This window comes from Myxine glutinosa, chromosome 6, assembly GCF_964187855.1.
Source record: "Myxine glutinosa chromosome 6, kmMyxGlut1.1, whole genome shotgun sequence".
NCBI classification, from domain to species: Eukaryota; Metazoa; Chordata; class Myxini; order Myxiniformes; family Myxinidae; genus Myxine; species Myxine glutinosa.
In genome coordinates, this window is record NC_136266.1 from 27,547,112 (window position 1) to 27,573,354 (window position 26,243).

Genomic DNA, 26,243 nt, shown 5'->3' on the forward strand with positions numbered 1-26,243 from the left:
ATTACGTACGCACCGAAGGAAAGGCATGGCTGGTGGTGTAAGTGTTATAGGAACAAAGGGAAAACTACAGAGACATTTACACACAGGAAATTTACCCTTATACCCTAACTAATTAGCATAGCTCCACCCCTCGCCAGGGAGACACATAACGCTTTCACGGACATCCGGGCCTGACTTAATTACAGGAAGGTTTGTTCCTCGCGACATATGGAGCAAACTACCCTATACAATTCTACCTCGACTATGGTATTTCATTACCTACCCCCATACACGTAGCAAAGGGTTTCAGTTATTTTTAAGGAACTTGTAAAAAGTCCGTCAAATATGACAGATTGGAACAGTTTGTTCAAAGTGCAGCCTCATGAGCATGCCAAAGTCTGAAGCCTTGGCCTAGTGTCAGGTGTGCTTATTACCTTCAAAGGTGGATGGAGGTTATGTTTTCACCCCTGTCTGTCCGTTTGTCTGTAAACAAAATATCTCAAAAAGTTGTAGATGGATTCAGACAAAATTTGGCAGGGATGTAGCGTATGTGACAAGGACGAAATGATGTTGGTGAAGATCCGGATTCGGCTCCAGCTTAGAGATATTTAAAGTGTTTTTTCACCATTGGGAGATAGGGCCAAAAACTATACATAGCGGGATGTCTCAAAAAGTTACGGATGGATTTGGACGAAACTTGTTGGACAAGTTGTGGGTGTGACAAGGAAGAATCGATTCAATTTTGGTGAAGATCCGGAACCAGATCCGGATCCAGCTAGTATAATTTTTGAAGTGATTCTTCACCATTGAGTGATATGGCCAACCAGGCGGAGGTATGCTCTCGACTGAGTGCCATTCTAGTATCTTCTTTATTTATTAGACATATGGTTGTAAATGAACACTCGTTTTTACTCTGTGTGTGTTGCACATCACGTGCAGTGAATTTCACCTCCATGCACCTTGTATTTATTGTTATTTTAAAAAACGTTGCTGTACACTGCCCTTGAGGCTCGGTTTGCAAGCCACCATCTACATTTCCAATGGAAGAGTCTTAATTACTCTTTTATGGAAAATGTTTTTAGAGTTTGGTTTATCTTGAAAATAGACAGTAGTGAACACACATTCGTGTTAAAAGATTGGCCTGTAAATGCTACCCTTATGCAGGGGACAGACATATGTACAAACACACAAACTGACATTGTGTTTTATATGGTAGATTCTGTACACTTGCTCGAAATATTCACCTATGTTGGAATTTCTTGATGCAGTATATGTTTCAAATTGAGGGGTGTGAGGTTATGAGAGCAAATGCCTACAGGAGGGTTTGTGGTGTGAGGTTGGGTGGAGGGATGAACAATGATGCATGAGGGAAGAAGATGAAGTGTACGTTTCGGGGAAGACATAGGAGGAAACCTGCCACACATGAGTGGAGTGGAGTGGAGAGAGGTGTGGGACAGTGGAGACGTGGAGGTGAAAGATATGGCACACATGGTGCATTAAAACACTGCAAATTGGAAAAGAACAGTTGAAATGGCTTGACATAAGAATGTAGATTCTAGACTACACTGACAATCAACAGTTAGTTATATGAAGACATTTACCACCATATAGTCATGCATTCTGCTTTCACTGAGTTAATATACACAGAATACATCATGGCAAAATTGTAAAATGTTAAATAATCATTCAAATTGAGATTCATGTTGAGTCATACTCACAGGTTTTCCTCTTTTCCCAGGTTTGCCCATGGGACCTCTGTGACCATGAGGTCCGTCATTTCCTTTTGGTCCTAAGTCTCCCTAAGAGGGTAAGAATTCACGAGTGAAATAAAACTGCTTGCACGTCAAATGTATTTTCATTATTTCATTATGGATCATGACAGCAATAACTAGAACATCACTCGGTGGAGTGCATTCCGCCACCAGGCTGAACAGTTTATGTCTTGTATCCATCCCACTGATAGGCCAGATCTGGATCCAGACATGAATCAAAATCGAATTGCTTGTTCATGTCACTTAACCAACTCATCCACAAGGTTTTGTCAAAATCCGTCCACAACTTTTTGAAATATTGTGTTATATATCGTTTTTGACCCCCATCTCTCAATGATGAATCGCTTTAAAAATTAAAAACAAAATGATTGATTGCAAATGGAATTGTGCAAAAAAACCAAAAATGAAACAAAATGGAATTGGTGAATCCAAAATCACCAAAATTCTCACCAAAATTGAATCGATTCGTCCTTGTCACACACCCAACCTGGCCACCAAATTTCATCCAAATCCGTCCATAACTTTGAGATGTCGTCATATACATCGTTTTTTCCTTATCTCTGAATGGTGAATGATCACATAACAAATTCTCGGATCCAAATCTGGATCCATATCTTCACCAACATTGTATAATTCTGTCCTTGTCACATTCGCAACCTCTCCACCAAATTTCATAGAAATCCATCCATGACTTATTGAAATATTCTGCTCACAAACAAACAGACAGACATGGGTGAAAACATAACCTCCATATACCTTTGGTGGTGGAGGTAACAAAAAGGATGATATTAAATATTACTATTATACCATAATACATTAAGGTGACAGACATTAAGGGCCATCTATTTGTTTTATTAAAGAAATCCCACCCACGCCTATACAGTGCATTCAGAAAGTATTCAGACCCCTTCACTTTTTTCACATTTTGTTATGTTGCAGCCTTATGCTGAAATCGTTTAAATTCATTTTTTCCCTCATCAATCTACACTCAACACCCGATAATGACAAAGAAAAAACAGGATTTTAGAAAGTTTTGCAAATTTATTAAAAAGAAAAAAGAGAAATATCACATTGACATAAGTATTCAGACCGTTTGCTATGACACTTGACATTTAGCTCAGGTGCCTCCCATTTCTCTTGATAATCTTTGAGATGTTTCTACACCTTGGTTGGAGTCCACCTGTGGTAAATTCAATTGATTGGACATGATTTGGAAAGGCACACACCTGTCTATATAAGGTCTCACAGCTGACAATGCATATCAGAGCAAAAACCTAGCCATGATGTCAAAGGAACTGCCTGCAGACCTCAGAGACAGGATTGTGTCGAGGCACAGATCTGGGGAAGCCTACAAAAAAATTTCTGCTGCATTGAAGGTTCCCAAGAGCACAGTGGCCTCCATAATTCTTAAATGGAAGAAGTTTGGAACAACCAGGACTCTTCAGAGAGCTGGCCGCCCGGCCAAACTGAGCAATCGGGGGAGAAGGGCCTTGGTAAGAAAGGTGACCAAGAACCCGATGGTCACTCCGGCTGAGCTCCAGAAATACTGTGTGGAGATGGGAGAAACTTCCAGACGGACAACCATTACTGCAACACTCCACCAATCTGGACTTTATAGCAGAGTGGCGAGATGGAAACCTCTCCTCAGTGAAAGACACATGAAAGCCAGCTTGGAGTTTGCAAAAAAAGCACCTGAAGGACTCTCAGACTGTGAGAAACAAGATTCTGTGGTCTGATGAAACCAAGATTGAACTGTTTGGCTTCCGTCTGAAGATTGCAGCAAAGGATTGTTAGAATGGTGGAGAAAGCACCTCGATCAACTGCCAAACAGATTCAAGCTGACCTTCAGACACAAGGTACGACAGTTTCAACTCGCACCATCCGTTGCCACCTCAATGAAAGGGGGATCTATGGTAGGAGACCAAGGAGGACCCCACTGCTGAGAGAGACATAAGAAAGCCGGACTGGAGTTTGCCAAAACACACATGAACAAGCCAAAATCCTTCTGGGAGAATGTCCTGTGACAGATGAGACCAAATTGGAGCTTTTTGGTAAAGCACATCAACTCTATGTTTACAGAAAACAAAATGAAGCCTTCAAAGAAAAGAACACCTTCCCTACAGTTAAACATGGAGGAGGTTGAGTGATCTCTTGAGGTTGTTGTGCTGCCTCGAGCACTGGGTGCCTTGAACGTGTGCATGGCATCATGAAATCAGGAGATTACCAAGGCATTTTGGAGCGCAATGTTCAACCCAGTGTCAGAAAGCTGGGTCTCCGTCGAAGGTCATGGGTCTTGCAGCAGGACAATGACCCCAAACACACTTCAAAAAGCACCCAGGAATGGTTCAAGACAAAACGCTGAACTGTTCTGAAGTGGCCAGCAATGAGTCCAGATCTAAATCCCATTGAACATCTGTGGGAAGATCTGAAAACAGCAGTTGGGAGAAGGCACCCTTCAAATCTGGGAGAACTGGAGCAGTTTGCCCAAGAAGAGTGGGTCAAACTGCCAGTAGCGAGGTGTAGGAAGCTCATTCATGGCTATAGGAAGTGCTTGACTGCAGTTATTTTGTCCAAAGGCCATGCTACCAAATATTAAGTCTTGGGAGTGAATAATTCTGTCAATGCCATTTCTTTTTATTTTCTGATTTAAAAGGATAATATATTAAGTTCTGAATAAAAAACAAAGGTTCTGTAATATGAACAGTGAAATAAAGAATTTTGAGACAAAATACTTTCGTCAATTTCAACTTATTTTTAGAGAAAACTGTGAGTTGTTTGAAAAAAGTGCAAGGGTGCCAATATTTTTGGCCACGACTGTATATACAGCAATATGGCACATATGCATATAGCTATGATCTTTCTTGGGCAAACCATACTTCTAAGTTGGCCTCCACAGCCGGTCGCCAACTGGGCATCCTCCATTGTGCAAAGTCCTTCCTTTGCACACCTGAACTCTTATCCATGTGCAATGCATTCATCCGCAGCTTGATGCGAGTACTGCTGTCCCCTCTGGGCTGGCTTCCCTGCCTCACAATTTTCTCAGCTTGGTGCTGTGGAAGCCAAGGCCTCCTATAGCATTGAAATCTCCCATGAGGAAGCTGTGTCTGTTGGCCTATCACTTTTACGTTCAGACAAGTCAGTGGTCTCTCTGTGTTCCACCACTTCCTTTCTGGTATTGAAGCCTCTGCTCTCTCTCCATGTCTCTCCCAAGTTTTTGCAGGGCACACAGCCCAAATGCATTTATCCTGGTGTTTCTTAGATGGGGAAGAGTTCAGGTGTGCCAAGGAAAGACTTTGCTCATGTGTGCGTGATATGTGTTGCTGGGTAAGAGTTCAGGTGTGCCAAGGAAAGACTTTGCTCATGTGTGCGTGATATGTTTTGCAGCTCCTACACGAGCCTTAGTGCCTGAAAAGAAAAATTACCTGAGGGGGCATCTCCATATGTACACAAATAGCTGAGTTCTCCCCCAACCCCCTTAAGGAAGAGTGTAAAGAAAAAAGATTTACCTTCTCACCAATCATTCCAGGCCAACCAATGGAGCCCTGGCAGCAAAAAAGGCAAATTGAAAGGACTCGTCTAAAAACTATAAATAAATGCCACAAATGCAAATGATCAACAACTATAAAAACAAGCAGCACCTCTTGCAATATTCTGTTCATAAATTTTGTTTAAGTATCCCAATTACTCTACAAAATGGCTCATCCACCTCCATTGAAACCCACCTACCTTCTCTCCATTTCTGCCTGCCTCTCCTTTGGCACCCGGTTCACCCGGTTTTGTTTTGTACATGTCCAAGTGAAATTGCGCAGGTTTAAGTATGAATCGCTCATCAATCGACATAACACCGGAGTAATCATCAACTCATTCACCGAACGATTCAGTGATGGAATGAAAGCCCTTCAACATAAGTGGCCATCTTTATGACATTCTGATATTCTATGTATTTATTGAGAGCGAATTTGAACCCAGATTCACTGAAAGAATAACTGAACTCAACTATCATGCAACTTGAAGGATTCTCACAAGATCAGGAAAGTTTCCCATCGGTTTGGGTCAGTGGAGTTAATTGACAGTTAAGTGAAAGGTCACTCCATTGATTAAATACCTTCTCTCCCATTGCCTTCTTGTCACCCTGCAGCAGCACACACAGTCAGATATCAGAATTGTGATTAATATCTTCAATTTCTTAAAGGTAAAAAAGGCAAGCGTTTAACCTTCCATTCCATATAATTACGCACTGAAGCAAGATATTAATTTTCTGGTTATCTAACAATGGACAGGCTGACCTGTGGGCCACCAATTCCTGGAAGACCTGGCATTCCCACAGGTCCTTGGTCCCCTTTGTCACCCTGTCAGGAACAATCATATCAGCCTCCACTCAGCAAGACACCTCTGTATATCGGAAAACGACTCAAAGTGTCAATCCCATATCAGGCTGGGGAGGCACCTGATGTCAAAAACTATTTTACTCTCAGCACAATGTACAATGTCTGCACTCTGGTGTACAGAGCTTGCTGCAGGAAAAAATTGAACGATATTCAACTTTTTACAAAAGTACGTGTACAAAGCCTTTTGATGTGGAAACATTCACTTGAAAATGAAGATCAATTTTTAAAAATTTAAAAACTTCAAGTTGGAATGCAGCGTCGTCGTGTATAAATACCTTCGTTCCGGGAGTAATAACCATTTGATGATGGCTGCCTTTGGCTATCCCCAGAATGTTGGTTGGCAAACTTGGAGGTCTCTGTCGGGAGAAAGGAATAAAAGTCACATGTTACAATCATGTGTGGCACTCGTTTCAATTTCCCTAATCAGATCGCACGTCACTGTTACAACTGAAAATCAAACGACAATCATTGCATCTCAAGATCAGGCTCTGTAAAGGAAATTGATCATAAAAAATGGTGGCTCTAATCAGTTTGGTAAGGACACAAAGTATATTAGTAGAAACCATAGTCGTTTCTAATTCTCGAGTTAGTCGGGACCACAGCACACAGGCCTCCAGCATTAATAAAGGGTCAATTATTTCTTACATAAGAGGAGGTGGTGGGGATGGAGGAAAGGCTAAAAAATGAGAAAAAGAAGGGATGTGATAGGAGAAAGGAAGGAATTGAAGCGTCATGTATGACGCAGCATGGAAGTAATGGGCATGAACCACCTTTAGAGGCCATTTTTCCCCAAAGAGCAGGGGTTGGCCTTTTTCTGGCACCGTGGTCCCCTTTTTGAAGCAGAGTTTTATGGCCGGGTGCCCTTCCTGCCGCCAACCCTGTTAGTCGCCGCTTGCGACACACAGGGAATTACCAGTGAACTGGTACTCAATTTGCCGACCTCAGAAGGATGACAGGCTTAGTCAAACCCCCTGGCGTTAATTCAGCGATCGACCAGGATTCGAACCCAGGATCCTAGGATCCCAAGCCGGCACTCTAACCGCTAAGCCAACACCAGGCTATGGAATTAATGGGCATGAACAAAAACAATCATGACATATTAGAGTGACCACTCTTTTGATAAATCCCTAGAATTTGATGTGTGATTTAAAAGGAAGATTATGATATCATTGTCTTGTCTCTGACAGCGTTAAAGCAGGTTGTAAATGGGTGATGCGCAATGATCCATGTTCTCAGTGTGATGAAGTAGGATGTACTCACGGATGGGCCACGGCGTCCCCTTCGTCCCTGAGTGGTAGATTGCATGCAACCATCGTCACGTTTAGGTATTGTAATCAGCATTCAATAACAGCTTTTTGAAGTTGCCTCAAGGTAGACAAATGGAGGGTTAACAAATATTTAAGATCTGATTTAAAACCTCAAACAAACCATACTATACTCGAGTGTCTAGGCCACAGAAAAAAACCGAACATGTAGAATTTCTAATAGAATTGTTGCATAACTATTTCAACTTTCATTCCAAGGACCTTTTTGGCACGAGGGATGTGCAGAACACCCGATTGCAAGTTTTCTCGTTAAGCACGTGCAATTCATGCACCCTTAGGTTTTTAGAGGCGTCGCGAGGTATTTATGAGCGAATTCGAAAAAAAAATCTTTCCGAGACACCAGCATGCGTATCAACCAAAAAACATATCGATTACATTTTTTAATGATCCATTACAATAACACGTCTGTCAGAAAATTAGAGGAATCAAATAATTTGACACCTTCAAGTAGGGTCTTCCATTAGCCATGTTGTAAGGCTCCTTTATGACCTCAGAAGACGTTGTCAAACCACTGGATGAACAAGAGGTATGCCAATAAGTGGACGTCCGAGGATAACGACTCCTGCTCAGGATCGATACATTCAATCAATATGGCCTATCTACAAAGTTAGTTTCAAACTGCCCAGAATACTGCAAGCACACTCCCTGGACCTCGATGCAGTGATTGCTGCTGGAGGTAGACATAGCCAGTATTGAGATCGTTACTTCCATGTTCGATCCCCATGTGAAAACATTCGCCGCAATGCAGCAATACATGATTACATCACAATCAAATGGACATGTGATTATTCAGCTTTCATCTTTCAGAGGTTTACACCTCAGCTGTGTCTCATGGTGCCACATAAATAAAATTGCATTAACGATGAGAGAGTTCATTCAGTCACAGAATTCCTTTGCTGAAGTGCCATAGCTGATGAGAGAGGTACCAATACCCAGACAATTTGCATAGTGACGATTTAAATCACCGCATATGAAGACGAGAGAGTTGGGATGAATTGTTAAAAAGTTGGTCCGTGTTGTCTGAGAAAGATATTTGGATATAGTCATCGCTGTTTGGAGGACAGTACAACATACAGACAAACTAGAACGGTACTCAGGTAGAGTGCATACCTCGGCCAGGCTGAACGGTGTACGTTTTGCATCCCACTCATAGGCCGGATCTGCATCCGGACATCAACCAAAATCCATAGCTTTTTGAGATATTGTGCGATATATCGTTTTGGCCTTGTCTCTCAATAGTGAAGGATCACTTTTAAAATTATAGTATCCGGTCCGGATCTTCACCAAAATCTAATCAATTCGTCCTTGTCACACACCCAACCTGTCCACCAAGTTTGCTCCAAATCTGTCCATAACGTTTGGAGATATCCAGCTCACAGACAGCCTAGGAATCACTCAGGGAGCGACACTTGGAGAAACTGAACGAATCAAACACTGTTGCAGCAAATCCTCCACTGTCAGGGCTGGGAAATAAGAGGCAAAGAGGGACTCAGGTTACCTGTGGATTGCCTATTGCACAAAATTAGATGAAAATTGGGTCCCCATATCCCAGGCGATGGTTACAAAACAAACAAAAAAAACAAAAATAAATGAATGAATAAAGTCCTTTCACTACCGATGTGTTTGGCTGATGTGTACTAAACTAACCCTAGGGGCCGTAAATATCGGTATTTTTGCTCCTGCACTCTTGGTTTCAGTACACAGACAGTGAGACGTTGATTTCTTGATCTAAAGTGCAATTCCTCCATCAGGACGGGATTCAGCCCCATCAAATCAGAGGAGACAATAGTGAGGGAAAGATACTAAGGAGTCAGGAATGTCCTGTGGGAGGATGAATTCTGTTAAACAGATGATGTCCGGCTTATCATCAGCAGCCTGGATCGAGACAACTGTCAGATCGGAATGGAGGCCTCGGATGTTGGAGGTACACACTGTGAGGGACAGGAGAGGAGATGTTGGTAGGATGTGCAATGGGGGGGGGGGGGAAGCCTTGGAGGGTGAGGGATGGGGTAGGCTGGGAGAGAGGGAAGGAGGGAGGCTGAGAGGTTGTAGGATGAGGGGCAGCTGAGATTGGGTGGGATTAGGGGTAGCTTTGAGAGGGTGGGATGAGGTCGAGGGGATGCAGAAAGAGTGGACATAAAGTGGAGGGATACTGAAGAGGAGGAGTGGGGTTGGAAGGTCACGGGATTGTAGGAGATGTTGGGTGGGTTGGTGGGTACTCACATGGAGGGGTTTGACACCATAACATAATGTGAAAGGGATTTGATTGTTGTGATCACACAATAGGAATAATTGGGGCTTTATTTCTCTTCGATATAGCGATTATTGAGGCACCGCAAAAACAAAAGCTATAATGACGTTTCAGTAAGTCACAACCCCTGCGGCACTTATCTTTTCTCTGGCTGTAGGTAAGACAGGAATTATGGAAACCTCAACCTCCCCTTTCCAAAGCTCTCTTCTTTACTCTCACCTTCCTCCCACTAATAAGAGCAAATGGGCCTTCCCACATCGAAACAGCAGAATATGTAACACTTTCTGATCCCCCATCATGCACAAGTTACTTCACAAAAACCCATCACAATTTTAAGAGAAAATAGTCAGAAATAATAGCAAAGTTCACGTAACCGTAACCTCCCCAGTAAAAGCGCTGCTTGAGAGAAAGGGTTCTAAAGGGTAAATTATAACGGGTAAAATATAGAAACTGTGAGTGGAGTCAGGTGAACTGTCCAACCAATAGGTGAAACACACACACACACACACACACACACACACACACACACACACACACACACACACACACACACACACACATACACACACACACACTCCTCCTTTTAGATATAGACAATGACATCATCAACATCCAGCAATGGCATCATTAACATTCAGCAATAAATGTTTGTAAAAGGAGCAGCTGACTTACTATTCTCTCTGAAAGAATTTTACATTCTGGCTTAACATCTTCTCCAATAAGCAATAGAACGACATATTACTGCTGTATCATTTTTGTCAGGATTCAAACCCAGACTCAAAAGTGATTGAGCTATCTGGCTATCTGATATTTAATAATCTTCAATTTTCAATCTGTTCCTTTTCATTATACTATCAGCAAAATAATAAAACAACAAGAAAGATGGCATGTAGAGCACGAAATCCCTGAAACAAATTTGACCTCAAAAGAATTGGTGGTTGAATTCAAAGAACAAATATGCAAATCCTCTTCAAATTTAAAGTCAATCGGATGAAAATTCTAGATTTTAGAAATATGGCCTTTGTTGACCTTTTGACCTTCAGACCTCAAAAACAATTGGAGGTTAAATTCAGTGACCTGATATGCAAATCCTGTTCAACTTCCAAGTCAATCAGATGAAAATTGAGGTTTTAGAAATTCACTTAAGTTGTTGACCTTTGTCCTATGTTGACCTTTTGGCCTATGTTGTTCTCAAAAATAATTGGTAGTTGAAATTCAGTGACTTGATATACAAATCCACTTCATGTTTCAAGTCAATCGGATGAAAATTGATGATTTAAAAATTTCACATAAGTTGATGATCTTTTGGCCTATGTTGACCTCAAAAAATAATTAAGTGATGGTTGAATTCAATGAATGATTCAACTCATTGACCATAAATGCAAATTCACTTCAAATTTCAAGTCAATCGGATGAAAATTGATGATTTAGAAATTTCACCTAAGTTGATGATCTTTTGGCCAATGTTGACCTCGAAAAATAATTAATTGATGGTTGAATTCAATGAATTATTCAACTCATTGACCATAAATGCAAATTCTCTTCAAATTTCAAGTCAATCGGATGAAAATTGAGGATTTTAGAAATTTCACATAAGTTGATGATCTTTTGGCCAATGTTGACCTCAAAAAATAATTAATTGATGGTTGAATTCAATGAATGATTCAACTCATTGACCATAAATGCAAATTCTCTTCAAATTTCAAGTCAATCGGATGAAAATTGAGGATTTTAGAAATTTCACATAAGTTGATCTTTTGGCCTATGTTGACCTCAAAAAATAATTAATTGATGGTTGAATTCAATGAATGATTCAACTCATTGACCATAAATGCAAATTCACTTCAAATTTCAAGTCAATCGGATGAAAATTGATGATTTAGAAATTTCACCTAAGTTGATGATCTTTTGGCCTATGTTGACCTCGAAAAATAATTAATTGATGGTTGAATTCAATGAATGATTCAACTCATTGACCATAAATGCAAATTCTCTTCAAATTTCAAGTCAATCGGATGAAAATTGAGGATTTTAGAAATTTCACATAAGTTGATGATCTTTTGGCCAATGTTGACCTCAAAAAATAATTAATTGATGGTTGAATTCAATGAATGATTCAACTCATTGACCATAAATGCAAATTCTCTTCAAATTTCAAGTCAATCGGATGAAAATTGAGGATTTCAGAAATTTCACATAAGTTGATCTTTTGGCCTATGTTGACCTCAAAAAATAATTAATTGATGGTTGAATTCAATGAATGATTCAACTCATTGACCATAAATGCAAATTCACTTCAAATTTCAAGTCAATCGGATGAAAATTGATGATTTAGAAATTTCACCTAAGTTGATGATCTTTTGGCCAATGTTGACCTCGAAAAATAATTAATTGATGGTTGAATTCAATGAATGATTCAACTGATTGACCATAAATGCAAATTCACTTCAAATTTCAAGTCAATCGGATGAAAATTGATGATTTAGAAATTTCACCTAAGTTGATGATCTTTTGGCCAATGTTGACCTCGAAAAATAATTAATTGATGGTTGAATTCAATGAATGATTCAACTCATTGACCATAAATGCAAATTCTCTTCAAATTTCAAGTCAATCGGATGAAAATTGAGGATTTTAGAAATTTCACATAAGTTGATGATCTTTTGGCCAATGTTGACCTCAAAAAATAATTAATTGATGGTTGAATTCAATGAATGATTCAACTCATTGACCATAAATGCAAATTCTCTTCAAATTTCAAGTCAATCGGATGAAAATTGAGGATTTTAGAAATTTCACATAAGTTGATCTTTTGGCCTATGTTGACCTCAAAAAATAATTAATTGATGGTTGAATTCAATGAATGATTCAACTCATTGACCATAAATGCAAATTCACTTCAAATTTCAAGTCAATCGGATGAAAATTGATGATTTAGAAATTTCACCTAAGTTGATGATCTTTTGGCCTATGTTGACCTCGAAAAATAATTAATTGATGGTTGAATTCAATGAATGATTCAACTCATTGACCATAAATGCAAATTCTCTTCAAATTTCAAGTCAATCGGATGAAAATTGAGGATTTTAGAAATTTCACATAAGTTGATGATCTTTTGGCCAATGTTGACCTCAAAAAATAATTAATTGATGGTTGAATTCAATGAATGATTCAACTCATTGACCATAAATGCAAATTCTCTTCAAATTTCAAGTCAATCGGATGAAAATTGAGGATTTTAGAAATTTCACATAAGTTGATGATCTTTTGGCCAATGTTGACCTCAAAAAATAATTAATTGATGGTTGAATTCAATGAATGATTCAACTCATTGACCATAAATGCAAATTCTCTTCAAATTTCAAGTCAATCGGATGAAAATTGAGGATTTTAGAAATTTCACATAAGTTGATCTTTTGGCCTATGTTGACCTCAAAAAATAATTAATTGATGGTTGAATTCAATGAATGATTCAACTCATTGACCATAAATGCAAATTCACTTCAAATTTCAAGTCAATCGGATGAAAATTGATGATTTAGAAATTTCACCTAAGTTGATGATCTTTTGGCCTATGTTGACCTCGAAAAATAATTAATTGATGGTTGAATTCAATGAATGATTCAACTCATTGACCATAAATGCAAATTCTCTTCAAATTTCAAGTCAATCGGATGAAAATTGAGGATTTTAGAAATTTCACATAAGTTGATGATCTTTTGGCCAATGTTGACCTCAAAAAATAATTAATTGATGGTTGAATTCAATGAATGATTCAACTCATTGACCATAAATGCAAATTCTCTTCAAATTTCAAGTCAATCGGATGAAAATTGAGGATTTTAGAAATTTCACATAAGTTGATCTTTTGGCCTATGTTGACCTCAAAAAATAATTAATTGATGGTTGAATTCAATGAATGATTCAACTCATTGACCATAAATGCAAATTCACTTCAAATTTCAAGTCAATCGGATGAAAATTGATGATTTAGAAATTTCACCTAAGTTGATGATCTTTTGGCCAATGTTGACCTCGAAAAATAATTAATTGATGGTTGAATTCAATGAATGATTCAACTCATTGACCATAAATGCAAATTCACTTCAAATTTCAAGTCAATCGGATGAAAATTGATGATTTAGAAATTTCACCTAAGTTGATGATCTTTTGGCCAATGTTGACCTCGAAAAATAATTAATTGATGGTTGAATTCAATGAATGATTCAACTCATTGACCATAAATGCAAATTCTCTTCAAATTTCAAGTCAATCGGATGAAAATTGAGGATTTTAGAAATTTCACATAAGTTGATGATCTTTTGGCCAATGTTGACCTCAAAAAATAATTAATTGATGGTTGAATTCAATGAATGATTCAACTCATTGACCATAAATGCAAATTCTCTTCAAATTTCAAGTCAATCGGATGAAAATTGAGGATTTTAGAAATTTCACATAAGTTGATCTTTTGGCCTATGTTGACCTCAAAAAATAATTAATTGATGGTTGAATTCAATGAATGATTCAACTCATTGACCATAAATGCAAATTCTCTTCAAATTTCAAGTCAATCGGATGAAAATTGAGGATTTTAGAAATTTCACATAAGTTGATGATCTTTTGGCCTATGTTGACCTCAAAAAATAATTAATTGATGGTTGAATTCAATGAATGATTCAACTCAATGACCATAAATGCAAATTCTCTTCAAATTTCAAGTCAATCGGATGAAAATTGAGGATTTTAGAAATTTGGCCCATGTTCTGAATGAGCTCAAAATCAATAGGCTTCTTCATTATGACCAACTCTACCATTTGGTGACGTTTCGTGAAGATCCGTTTAATATTGTAACTTGTAGGCGATGGACATGCAGACAAACTGACAGAATAACACACACGCAATCAATCAATATACTTGAAAGAATCTTCGATTTTCGCAAATAATAAAATCAGCAGTTTTCATTATGAAGAACTAAAGTGTATAATTCTGAGTAAGACTAATGGTGCTGTAAGAACATAGCAATATGGCATTTTCACAGTGGTATTTGTTACAGTTTTCTGTGTGGTATGCAATAACATTAACATGAGGCATTAATATCACATAAATACCTTTTCTCCTTTTGGTCCCACGAAACCTGGAATGCCTGGCGGTCCCTGTGGGAAACATTGGGAAATGAAGCAGTTACTGGATTAACATGGCACACATGATGGTGAACATGACAATGTTCAAGTGTATACTAATACGTATGTGTGTTTATATATGTATGCACCAAAGGTATGCAAGCTTGTTGTAACAGCAAAATAAGGGTGCATTTCTTTGAATACAACTTTTGGTATGTTTGTAGGACTGTCCAGGTCCAGGTAGCCACCGACGACAGACCATATCTGACGAGCTGTCAGTACACCTGGCAGGATGTCTAGGCAGTGTCAGTCTGGTGTCATTGTATAGCCAGGTCTGAATATGTACACTACATACAGAATACTGGAATATGTTGGATGTTAATTGGTCCATTTTCCTGACTGTGTAATTGAGTATGATCGTTTGAGCGAGTCGTTTCAGTTCAAACCTGAAATAAGTTTAACAATACGCACCTTTCAAAAATACGTAATCAGCCCCAGAATGCTTGGCGCGCATGCGCAGAAACCCAGGAAATCGTGGTGTTCAGGCGACAAAGTATATCGTGCATGCGAGATAAGATTGTTTCCTAAAATGGCTCACAAAGCTTTTAAAATAAGCCAAAATATTTGGAAATGGACCTGCTAGAATGGGGTGTGCTTCTGCACAAAGAAAGAGTTGGAGAACTTTCTACTAAACTCCCACAAAAAGCTGATAGCTTGCAGCTCCCTGGACCGCAAACTTCCGTGGACGTGGCCAGGTGAAAAGCCCGAAGGTTCGAAGATGGGCACGTTCTATACAAACCTTCGACCCTTTGCTGCCAGTGGGTGGACGTTGAACCACGAGGGATTACCTTGTGTGAACATTTCAGGCTTGGAGATTTATTTATTGGACATCTGCTATAAGAAAGGCAATGCCTTCATTTCTAAAATTCAGGTAGACTCCCCAAAAGGCGACACCGTATATGGTTTAAATGCTTCTTAGCACTGATCATATCTGGGGCTTGTCAATGCACAGGGTATGTTTAAAACAATTATATTTACTATTAATCAATTTTGGGAGGATGTGGAGGGGGTGTTTGCAACACCAGCAGGCTAAGCTGGCAACAGCAGGTTGAAAGTGCCTGGTGAGCAGAATTGAGACACCAAAAACTCACACACAGCACATACACAAAATGCCTCGTTAGCATTCATACATCATTTCGAAAGTTGTGTATTCCATGTGTCGTCAGATGAGGCTTTCATGATGAATGACGTCATCTTGGAATTTCCCTTAAAGAGTGTGGTTAAGTAACATTGGGAAAGTGCAGCATGCTGTATTTAAGGCTAACACAAAGCCATTGTGAAGTTGTTGTTGTTGTAGTATTGACCCTGGACAGTTCTCTCGAACAAGCGTGCAGCACGGAGACAGCTGATCAATCTCCCAGGAGTGACCCGGAGATGGTGTGCCCCCACATCTAGGATGGTGTGCCTCCGCCTTCACAAAGTCAGGGCCACGACAGAGTTAGAGAGAGACAAGAGAGAAAGGGCCAGTTCATGGGGACCAGTCGGCACTCTGACCGTGACTGTGCTGCCCTGAAGAATCCAAGCAGCAGGGAAGAATGGGGAAGATTTGGCCCTGACTTACGTTGGGGGAACAACCACCACGAAGCGGCGTCCCCGATAGTTGTCTTGTGAAGTAGTTTATCAAGCTGGTGAGATATTGGGAAGGGTCAGGTATCCCCTCGGAACCCCCCCCCCCCTCCCACCAACACAAGGCAGCTCCAGGTAATCCCTAACCCCCTTCCCTCCCCCCCCCACCCACCCCCTCCCCCCCCCCCCCCCCCCCCCCCCCCCAGGTAGCGCTGGGTAGCCCCTGCAAGTAGATGGTAACATAGAGTCAGCGGATTCCTTATGTTTGTATATCACCATAAGCAGCATGAGCCAACAAGAATAATACTTTAATCTTCTCCACCTCATGCTGGAAATGAAGCCTTGACAATGTATAATTCATAATGGATGGAATCGAGAAACAACATTGATCAAAGCATGCTAACCGCCATGGGAATTAGCAAGGAGAAGCTGACGTTTCGTGTGTTAACTCTTTGTCGGAGTTCTGTTGATTTCATCCGTTGTTCTACCTGTTCGGCTATGCAGATAGACAACAGCCATCATGAGCAGACTGGTTCTTCTTTCTACTAGGAGTCATAATGATCACTCAATTGGTGTTTTCAGGAAACCAAACTCACAATTGATTTAGAAAATATCAATACCTTAAGAAATTAACCTTTTCAATTCCTTAAGAATTTCTGTGTCATATAGAAAATGTTGCTTTTCTATAGAAAGAGGAAAATTTTATTTCATATTGAACAGACGTATTTTGTTTGTGTGATGGCATTAAATTCCTATTCGTGCAAACCAGACTTTCTTTTTCAAAAAAATTTTTTTTTTTTTTTTTTTTTTTTTTTTTACATATGTCAAGGCCCATGGGTGAGCAGAACAACAGAGGGCAATGGGTAAAAAAACACAGCCCGAGATAATTCAGAAGAATAAACAGTTTAAATATGATTGCATGTAATGATCAGCATTGTGGACTCAACTCGTCTTAGGATGTCCAAGGCACAAACCTGAGGTCCAGGGAGACCAATGGGTCCGGTAGGTCCTGCAGGACAGGAGCACGGGTTTTCTGTCACAGTGTTTCTGCTGCCAGTGCTATAGATTGTGCCAATGCTGCCAACACTGTGGACCTTGACTTTCTTGGCCTGCAAAACCCAGTGGGTACATTCTGCGGTCATTTTAAAAGTGTACCATCCAATAACATATAGTTTTGTTGCTGCATGCAAATAAGATGTATTGTCATGTCAGGAAAAAAAAGCAACGGTGTTTTTTGTTCTTAAAATTTATCAGCGATGATCAGCAATCAGCATGCTCTATGTGATGGGGTTCCACTACTTATATGTCCTAGCTGCTGCTCTAGCAACACAAGTTATGCAAGGAAATTAAAGAATGAGGATGGGCTTGTGTATTGAGAGAGTCACTTTCACTCTTATGGCTACAACCCAAATCCTGAATAGTGAATATCATCAATCTTGTGGCTCGACTGTATGCCAAGTTCCAAAACGTGCCGTTCTCCTAAATGAAAAAGCTATTCCATTAGCCAGGATTAAGATATATTAAAGTTTTGCAGTATTCTTTATGAGCATGTCATCTCTACGATAACTCCAATGTCCTATTATACTAATTCCAGTGGAGTGCCAGGAAGATCCCAATGAGCAAACTGCTGTGATTTTTAATTAACCTAATTGATATAGAGAGTACAACTTCAGATAAATTCAGACATACAGTGACTTCAGAAAGTATACACACTCCTTGACGTTTTCACATTTTGTTGTGACAGCCTGAATTTAAAATGTGATTAAATTGAATTTTTTTTGGCACTGATCTCCACATAACACCCATCCATAACTAACACATAATACCCCATAGTGTCAAAAAATAAATAGATTTTTTGACAAAATAATTAATAATCAAAAGCTGAAATGTCTCGAGTCAATAAGTACTGTATTCAACCCCTTTGCGATGACACTCCAAATTTAGCTCAGGTGCATCCAATTTCCTTTGATCATCCTCGAGATGTCTCTACAACTTGATTGGAGTCCACTGTGACCAATTCAATTGATTGGACTTGATGTAGAAAGAAACACACATTTCTACATACAGTAATATCCCACAGTTAACAGTGCATGTCAGAGCAGAAACTCCACCATTAACTCCAAGGAACTGTCCATATAATCCAATTGTGAGGAGGCATAGATCTGAGGAAGGCTATAAAACAATTTCTAGTTCCCAAGAGCACAGTGAGCTCCATCATTCGGAAGTGGAAAGATTATGGAACTACCCAGACTCTTCCTAGAGCTGGCCATCCGGGAAAGAGGGCCCTGGTCAAGAGAGACCAATAACCCAATAACCACTCTGATAGAACTACAGAGTTCCTTGGCTGAGATGGGAGAACCTGCCGGAAGGACAACAGTCTCTGCAGCACTTCACAAATCAAGGCTTTATGGGAGAGAAAGGCACATGATACCACACCTGGAGTTTGCAATAAGGCACATGAAAGACTCCGAGCATGAGGCAAAATATTTTGTTGTCTTATGAGAGGAAAACTGAACTCTTTGGCCTCAATGCAAAGCGCTACATCTGGCAGAAACTGAGCACAGCTTATCACCCATCTAACACCATCCCTACCATGAAGCATGGTGGTGGCAGCATCATGCTATGGGGATGCTTTTCAGTGGCAGGGCTTGGAGACTTGTAAGGATAGAGGGAACAAAGAATGGAGCCAAATACAGGCAAATCCTTGAGGAGAATCTGCTTCAGAGTGCAAAAGACCTGAGACTGCAATGAAAATTTATGTTCCAATCGGACAATGAGCCCAAACATATGGCCTAAGCAACTCTGGAATGGCTTCATAAGAATGTGAAAGTCCTTGAGTGGCCCAGCCAAAGCCCAGACTTGAATCCCATTGAGAATCTGTGGAAAGACTTCAAGATTGCTGTTCACCCACGTTCCCCATCCAACTTGACAGAGCTTGAGCAAATCTACAAGGAAGAATGGGAGAAACTCCCCAAATGCAGATGTGCTATGCTGATACCGACATACCCAAGAAGACTCGAAGCTCTAATCGCTGCCAAAGGCGCCTCCACAAAGTATTGACTCAGGGTCTGATAAGATAGATTTTTTATTTTTTTTTGAATACAAGATCGAGGCTCGTGAAAGAGCCAACATTAATCACACAAAAAGTCAAACCGACACATAAAACACAAAATAAAGGGAGCGGTAGACAAGATGGGGAGAGAGGGGGAAGGACACAAACACAACATTTGAGAGCAGGGACATCGAGAGAACTGTGGGCTTGGGGGGAGGTGGGAGAGGTATAAAACATATGGACACTGCAAGGACTTCCACGAAAGAATTTGGAATCTAAAAAAAGTGCATCTGGGGTGAATTAGTGGCGGTAGAAAAGAACAAGGTTTTGGATGGGGGAATATAAGAGATGGTGGTGAACAGCTGTTTTAAAGACCTGGAGGGAGGAGTTGGATTGAAGGGAGTGAGGGAGTTTGTTCCAGAGACGGGAGAAAAGAGGAATGAAGGAGTGAAGGTGAGCAGAGCCTATATTTTGGCAGTTTAACCACAAGAGGGTTGCTGGCAGATCTTGTGCGACCTGTAGGAATATTTGGGGGACAGAGCACAGAGAGAGCTGGGGGAGCAAGGCCGGAGAGGAATCAGTAGAAGACAGAAAGACCACCAACCTGCCTGCGGTGAGTGAGTGAAAGGCCCTCGGAGTTAGCTTTATCGCAGATATTCCTATACTTCATTTTCAATAGCTTTGCAAAATTTTCTAAAAACTTGTTTTCACTTTGTCATTATGGGGTACTTTGTGTTCAAACCGGTGACAATTTTTTTTTAAACTTAATCTATCTTAAATTCAGGCTGTAAAACAACAAAATGTGAAAAAGTCCAGGGGTGAGAATACTTTTTGATGGCGCTGCAACTCACCGATCACCAAACAAACTAGAACTGCACTCAGTTGCGAGCATACCTACCTCTGCCTGGTTGGCCATATCACTCAATGGTGAAGAATCACTTTAAAAATTATACTAGCCGGATCCAGATCTTCACCAAAATTGAATCGATTCTTCCTTGTTTCACACACACAACCGGTCCAACAAGTTTCGTCCAAATCCGTACACAACTTTTTGAGATATCCTGCTATGTATCGTTTTTGGCCCTATTTCTCAATGGTGAAGAATCATTTAAGAAATTAAATAATTCTCATATCCTAATCCATATTCAGATCTTCACCAAAATTGAATCGATTCTTCCATGTCACACACCCAACCGGTCCACCAAGTTTCGTCCGAATCCGTCTTCAACTTTTTGAGATATCCTGCTATGTATCGTTTTTGGCCCTATCTCCCAATAGTGAAGAATTACTTTAAAATTCTAGTAGCTGGATCCGAATCCGGATCTTCACCAAATTTTTATCATTTCGTCCTTGTCACATTTGCTACCTCTCTGCCAAATTTAGTCCGAATCCGTCCAGAAAGTTTTGAGATCTTGTTCACAAACAAATGGACAAACAAACCGACAGCCAGACAGACAGGGGTGAAAACATAACCTCCATCCACCTTTGGTCGTGGAGGTAATAACAATTGTATCATATTAAAGATGTTATCAACAAGGTACAGGGCATCAATACAAACACCAACTAGAATTGCACTTGGTAGAGCGGGTACCTCCACCAGGCTGAACAGTTTACGTTTCGTTTCCCACTGATGGGCCAGATCTGGATCCGGACTTGAACCAAAATCTAATTGGCTAGTTCTGGTCACTTACCCACATTATCCACCTCGTTTTGGCATAACTCATCTGCAACTTTTTGAAATATCATGTTATATATTATCGTTTTTGGCCCAATCTCTCATTAGTGAAGAATCGCTTTTAAAATTCTCGTATCCGGATCTTCACCAGAAACTAATCAATTCGTCCTTGTCACACACCCAACTTGTCCACCAAGTTTCATTCAAATTCGTCCAAAACTTTTTGAGATATCCTGCTCACAGACAGACGGGTGAAAACATAACCTCCGTCGACCTTTGGTGATGGAGGTAAAAAAAAACTTTCCCAATAAACCAAAGGCCAATAATTTGCAACACTTCTTTAGTCGAGAACTGACCATGAGTGACTGACCATCATTGTGGCAATGTGTACTTGTAAAAAAAAAAAGAGGTATTAAGGCCAACATTAATTTGATTATGAGCCCCGCCCGAGACAATGAAATAAGCCTGGACTAACCTCATCAGTGTGTCTCCGGGTGAAGGGTGGTGGTGGATGAAGTGGAGGAGGAGGTGGAAGAAGCCGGTGTGAACAGCATCCTTTAACAGTCATTGCTTGTTCTGTGAATCAGAATCGGCCTTTCCTAATCAACAACTACAGCAGACTAGACCGTTCCATATTGAAAGTTAGAAACAAGAATGGCTCGCACAATGGATTTCGAGTTACTGTCGACAACTTAACCAAATTCATTTCCCAGGAGACTCTAACCTCTAACCTCTCTACCTCTATCTCTACCTCTCTCCTCTCTCTACCTCTACCTCGACATCTCTACCCTCTCTACCTCTAACCTACCTCTCTCTACCTCTCTCCTCTCTCTACCTGTACCTCTCTCTACCTCTACATCTCTACCCTCTCTAACCTCTCTCTCTACCTCTAACCTACCTCTCTCTACCTCTCTCTACCTATACACTCTCTAACCTCTCTACCTCTAACGACTCTAACCTCTCCTTTCCCAGGAGAGGTTATAGCCATCACCGGACCATTTGATCATATAAACGCCAAACCTGATGCCATAAAGATCTTCGATGGTAGGTGATGATGATGCTGGCAATGGATTTTCTTGGGTCAAGGCAAAATAGAAAGAAAGCTTGATTGTGGTAAGATTGTTTGGTGTTGGTTTCCTCAGCAGAGTCAAAGTCAGACTAAAATTGCAATTGTGCTTCAGTGCCAACATTGTGTACTGCGTCATGGAACACTTGATCCTTCAAGAGATATTTGGATAGCTTTCCTTTTGCACAGTCACGTGGATTTAAAGTGTGACTCTTGCCTGTGAGCTTTCTAGTCTGGGTTCCATTATATATACAAGCAACGGTACCCGCCCTATGGGCGGGGCTTCAATTGGGAGGCCCAAATGAAAAGTCAAAATATCAGAAATTGAAGGCTTTTTTTTATTTTAAACGATTTATATAAACATCCGTTAAATCATATCACACGCAAATCATCAAAATCTAAACAGTATTTGTAGAATTTCAATAAAAGCCGCATCACTGTTCATATCGGTAAATATTATTCCATGGTGTTTGGAAAAACTGGAAAATTGGAAAATTGGGGAAAAAAATTGGAAAAACAATATCGCCATTTTACTCCAGGGGTCCCAGGATTACCCACCCAAAATTTCGTTGCGATCGGTTCAGCCTTTTTTGCGGTACCTGGGAACAGACAGACAGATGGACAGACAGACAGACAGACTTTTGGTGAATTATAGTAAGATGCAGACTAGGTGTTACATCACAAAGTGTGCCGTCCGTCGGATAGACGTTAAGTGGGAGACCCGGTCGTCTTTTAGCATGAGCTGGGTGGACACCCACACGCCTCAAACCCCTTGATCTATCTCACTTCTCCTCTGCTGTTGGTGTTTCCCCCTTTCCATGGTGTTCCCTCCCATTCTGTTCTAGCTCTTCAACAAGCCTCGATAGTGTATATATATATATTGTTACAGACGCGGTTGTGGATGTTAGTTTACCGAGCGGTTTGGTATGACCGCGTCTGCACAGTTTACCCGATTATGCTCGAACGTTGACTAAGTCGCGCTATGCTAAATCAATGATGGAAAAGACACAACGGCTGGGATTAAAATGACACGACACCAAGGGTTCAGTTCTCAAGACCTCCGGAGGAGGTTATAATATTGCGGAAGGTCAGATTACAGGAATGAGAGGGACAGCATAGAAAGGCAGGCACTTAGACACACTCTTATATTAGCCCCGACAGACGACAGATAAACGGGACAAAACTGACTCACACGGGGATTGATGGCAAGGAAAGCGGGTAGTCGATGGCTCAAGGTGCACTCTTGGCTCAAGGACAGAATCGACCCGCTCCGGTCCAGAGATGCGGGAGGTCTCACTCAGCGCTCGAAGGTGACTTTTTCTCCAAGCTGGGGGCGCATCTTACGTCACGTCCGGTAAGTGGCTGCGTATATCCGGCGGGGAGTGACACGCCCTCGGCTAGTTAGCTCCGCCCCAGATGGAATCGGTCCGCCCTTCTTATTGGGTGCGGGGGGGTTACCGGCTCCGCCCCTGACGAGGAGCTGACAGCCGGCCCCTTCGTGGTAACCCCGTGGAGCGCATGGGCAATGGCGGCTAACCACGCCGCAGTGAGGACGCACACTCCCCGCGCCGCGCCGCCCCCAATCTCCTCTGTTGTTGTAGTTGTAGTTGTTGTTGTTGTTGTAGTTGTTGTTGTTGTAGTTGTTGTTGTTGTTTCATGGGGAAGATGGGAGGAGGTAAGGGGAGGTCCTAAACTCACTACTGGTGCCATACAATCACATTCTGGTGCAACGAAGAGTCAGAATTAATGGAAACGAGTCCTTAACTGACATAGACTAAGAATAACTAGCAAGATGTCCGAAAGTTGTCTACGTGAGATGCGGTGGACCTGGGCACGACATTTAATGGGGGAAAAAGGGGAAGGTCGGTTCTACAGAGTGTTATTTACAGGCAATGGGACTAGGGAATGGGGGATTGGGGATAGTTGGGGAGTATTGGGGAAATAGGGGAATATTTACAAGCGGATATGGAGGCCAAATGCCATATCCGCAACATTGCACCCTTCTCTACCCTCGGGGCGTCCCGACCCGATAAATTTTTACCTATTTTAGTGTGGCACTCAGATGTAGTTCCCTCTACTATTAACTCTACCCTGAGTGCGACAGTTTTACAGATATTCACAAATGAGTAAATATGTCCCCCTGCGACGTTGCACCCTTCTCCTCACAGAAACACACCCACAGGATAACCGAATCCGGAAAGAATTCGCAAACTAAACATACAGCCGGTAGGGAGCATTATTTACAAGACTACGCTGATATTTACGCTACGATCCAGGACCTGTTTTTGGAGGAACACATGCAGATGTTATGCATAGAGAGAGCACGCATGCCAGCATCGATACACCAACCCACGAGTGCTCTGTGGCCTTACGGCCTTTAATAATGTGCAGAGCACCCCTTCCAAGCACCAAAAGCACCACCCCATCACACAGTCAGCACCATCCGGTGCACCAATAAAGTGTTTAATAACCATGGTGTGGTGTCGCAGCCGGCCGATGTTCTGCCGCTGGTCTTGCCTTCGTGTGGTGCACTTGGCCTTCTGGCTTCTTTAAAAAAATAAAGAAAGGCGCCAACCGCGTCCATTTCTTTATTGTGGCCGTCAGGGGGCCAACTATAAGTGGTTCACCTGTATGGCATAGGTGCCACGTTGACCCATAGGTCCATCCACGGGTGGTGCTTGGCCGCAAAAGAACTGCGGTCCATTGTGGGTGGCCACCAACATTGCGGTCCATATGGTGTATCGATCCAGGCAGCAAGCAGCGAAAGTGCAGGCCCACAACTGCGTAGCCAGCACCTCTCTCTCCTCTCTCTCTACCCCAAAGCCAGATCCTCGGAGGTGGGAGACAAAAGAAGAAGACAAGTGAGTAAGGTGGTAAGGGCGCAAAAGTGCACGCAATATAAGATGATGCACACTGGGGGCACATGGGAACCAGGTGAGACAGGTACGTTCCTACCGTACGCCCCCCTCCCCCCCACCAGGTAACCTACATGGCCCCTCCCTTACCCCTTACTGTATCCACAAAACACAACACTACCCATAAACATCTACTTTACAAATCAACAAACATCCCTACTGTCTTCCCCGTTCCTCCCATAAACCAAATTCGTCTTCTCTCCCTCCTAACCAATCAAATTTGCCATTTTCAACTCTCATCATAATTGGCTATCACCAATTCATCATCAGTCCCTCCTAGGGAGGGAGAGATGGAATCACCCCAATGTCTCATCCACGTCGTGATGCGTCTCACAAATCCTCACAGCAATTCTCATTTCTGCAACACAAACAAAGAAAACACAGGTGTGGAGTCATCATCATCACCACAGGTAAGTGGCTGCGTATGGTGCGACAGGTTCATTAATCCTAACGATTTCCTAAATGACTAACAACTTTACACTACCCGGGGTCTTTCTCCGGCCAAACCATTGGCCCTCTTACACTATGGGTTCTAAAAACCAATTCCCATTGGCCAAACTGTGGTGCTTTTCAATTTGGGGTCTCACTCCCCCGATTCATCTCCCGGTGCCCTCGCACAATTTCTGGGCTGTGGCGTGTACCTCTCCCAGTGGGTCTACCCACCTCCACCACTGCAGTTGCCTCCGAGCTTACCTGCTCCTTACCCTAACCTAACTACCTGGGGAAGGCCCTCTGGCGCTCTCCCCACTCGGTGCCCTCTCTGGCACTGGGCTACCCGGGTCCGTCCTCCGGATCCTCGGGCCCCATCCACAACTCTACCGGCTCCCAGAGCCCACCTGCGGCCTCACCTGGCCGACATCCTCACAGTGGTGGAGTGCCCAACCAACTACACACACTAACAGGCTACACGCCCAGCCATTTCCACAACACTAATGCACCCATCCACAACACCATTCTGTCACCCGCACCACAGATGCCAATATCCAACCACAATTTACCTATACCCTCTACCTAACACTTACACTACCCGCCCCGGGTACTCGTGATGGGGGTCCACTCTTCCCCCATTCA

At 41.6% G+C, this 26,243-nt stretch overlaps 1 protein-coding gene across 1 annotated transcript in view; it reads right to left on the bottom strand.

Moving 5' to 3' along the window:
- COLQ (collagen like tail subunit of asymmetric acetylcholinesterase) overlaps positions 1–26,243 on the bottom strand; it is a 166,522-nt gene that overhangs the window by 13,426 nt on the left and 126,853 nt on the right. The window contains exons 3-11 of the mRNA XM_068119776.2: positions 21,667–21,767; positions 17,439–17,573; positions 14,827–14,871; positions 7,400–7,426; positions 6,415–6,495; positions 6,038–6,100; positions 5,857–5,883; positions 5,258–5,293; positions 1,698–1,778 (exon numbers count right to left, since the gene is read on the bottom strand). Of these exons, the coding sequence (XP_067975877.1) occupies positions 1,698–1,778; positions 5,258–5,293; positions 5,857–5,883; positions 6,038–6,100; positions 6,415–6,495; positions 7,400–7,426; positions 14,827–14,871; positions 17,439–17,573; positions 21,667–21,767 (596 nt within the window). The remainder of the gene's footprint in view (positions 1–1,697; positions 1,779–5,257; positions 5,294–5,856; positions 5,884–6,037; positions 6,101–6,414; positions 6,496–7,399; positions 7,427–14,826; positions 14,872–17,438; positions 17,574–21,666; positions 21,768–26,243) is intronic.